The sequence below is a fragment of the Arachis duranensis genome, unplaced genomic scaffold, assembly GCF_000817695.3.
Source record: "Arachis duranensis cultivar V14167 unplaced genomic scaffold, aradu.V14167.gnm2.J7QH unplaced_Scaffold_165934, whole genome shotgun sequence".
Classification (NCBI taxonomy): domain Eukaryota; kingdom Viridiplantae; phylum Streptophyta; class Magnoliopsida; order Fabales; family Fabaceae; genus Arachis; species Arachis duranensis.
Window position 1 is genome coordinate 2,963,031 of NW_026264258.1, and position 2,113 is coordinate 2,965,143.

Here is a 2,113-nt window from a genome sequence, read left to right on the forward strand (position 1 = left end):
AGTTAAATTAGTAACTATTTTTTAGGTATATGTAACATAGTTATTTTTTTAATTAAATGATGGTTATTATGAGTCTAGTATACAATAGTAGTAATATTGTTACTTTTGTGACCCCTATGGCCTAAAAGTAATTTTTTTAATTATAGAGATTTTGGCTGTGTTTTATTAATTATAGAGATTATTATTGTATATATTGTTAACCCTATCTACTAGTATATAAGAATCTTGTGTGTAAGATTAACTTTTTTTTTCCAATAAAATTTTATATATCATTAGGCTCTTTCTTTTCTCTTGGAATGAACAAATTTTATAACTATAACTTTTGTTACTCTCATCAATTGTTAACTTTTAAACGAAAATAATGATTTGAATGTTTTGAATATAATCTGATATATAATTACCTAATAATTAAGTTGAAGTTCTCATCACCACTCATCATAATGCTAAGAAATTGTATATTATTTGGATTGGTTTGTTTCTAAATATTTATTAAAAAAAATGCAAAACATATTTTTATTATTATTATATTCCCTCTGAAAACAAGTCTCTATTCTATATATTATATTATCATAAGATTCTATTTTATGTAATGAAGATATATTCAATAGAGCATATTGTTTAATTTATTTCTACTTAGTTCAAATGTCAAATCATGCCTTGAATTTAGTTGTTTATTTTATGTTACTTAACTTAATTAATTACTTATCTGAAGAAGTAAATTAAATAATGAAATTAAAGTTGGTACTTTGTTACAATCAGTTACAATAAAAATAACAAAAATAGAAAAATAGTGTTGACCAAATTCTTGTTGGATCTAACATTTATGATGTTCATCTAAAAAATTTAAAACACTACCATATATATACAATTTTAAGTCATAGCTTCCTCAACTATATATGGTTGGGTTCCACCTACTTCTAACTATTTATAAGTTGACTCTAACAATGTTCTTTTTTTTTTTAATCACCTAATATATTAAATATGGAATGAATGAGATTATATACACTTACACAAAAACATTATAGATTTATAATTTTTTATTAACTAATACAAATTAAACATAAAACTTGTGTTTGAATATTATTGCTGACATAGAACAATAGAAAAAGTAGCATAATTTTTTTTTCTTCTTGCAGATAAGGTGTATATAGAATTTCATGATGAATGCTGGGGAGTTCCAGCTTATGATGACAAGTAAGTATAGAGTTTTTAATAATAACATGTTTATAATTTTAGCCTATTATTTTATCTTTTTCATTTTTATTATAATTATAAAAAAATTAGTTCCTAATTAATTACATTTTTAAAAAATAAAAAATTAAAGAGGTTGTCTTTTTTTCTTAAGTATATCATAACTAACAACATAGAATAGAACAATAATATTTTGGCACATATGTAATTATCAATAAAGACATATTAACAGAAAAAATTATTTAAAAAAAAACACCAACAACCTATAATGCATTATTGATTCCAACTTAATTAAAGTCTCCTGATTATATTGTTGGTTGAATTATTATGAAACAGCAAATTGTTTGAACTGCTAGCATTGTGTGGATTGCTCATTGATTACAATTGGACAGAAATTCTAAAAAGAAAGGAAACACTTAGGTATTATTATTATTATTATTATTGTTGAATAATTGTGTATCTAAGTTTTAATTATTTTTTCTAAGTAATTATATTAAAAATACATATGGGTATATATAGTAATTAGATTATTATATGTGTTTGGCACAGAGAAGTTTTTGCTGAGTTTGATCCAAATATTGTTGCAAAAATGGAGGAAAAGGAAATCATGGACATAATATCAAACAAGGCACTTTCTTTAGCAGATAGTAGAATCATGTGCATAGTAGACAATGCTAAATGCATAATGAAGGCAAGTACACATTTTTATTATTATATTCATATCTATACAATTTTTTTTATCAATTTCTTAAGCAGTTATATATACTATTTATTTGAAGTTTTGAACCCATAATTGAAGTATTTATTTCTTAAGACTCAAATTATCTTGTGGTAGTAGATGGAGAAAAGATAACTTCATTTCTATAAATAAAATTAAATCACTTAATGTATTTTTTTCATACTTACATTAACCTCCCAAAAT

The 2,113-nt window shown here is 22.7% G+C and overlaps 1 protein-coding gene across 1 annotated transcript in view; it reads left to right on the forward strand.

Annotated features, from left to right (window-relative positions):
* LOC107478943 (uncharacterized) overlaps nt 1-2,113 on the forward strand; it is a 3,866-nt gene that overhangs the window by 875 nt on the left and 878 nt on the right. Inside the window, exons 2-4 of the mRNA XM_016099102.3 lie at nt 1,137-1,194; nt 1,528-1,611; nt 1,741-1,882. Coding sequence (XP_015954588.1) covers nt 1,137-1,194; nt 1,528-1,611; nt 1,741-1,882 — 284 coding nt within the window. The remainder of the gene's footprint in view (nt 1-1,136; nt 1,195-1,527; nt 1,612-1,740; nt 1,883-2,113) is intronic.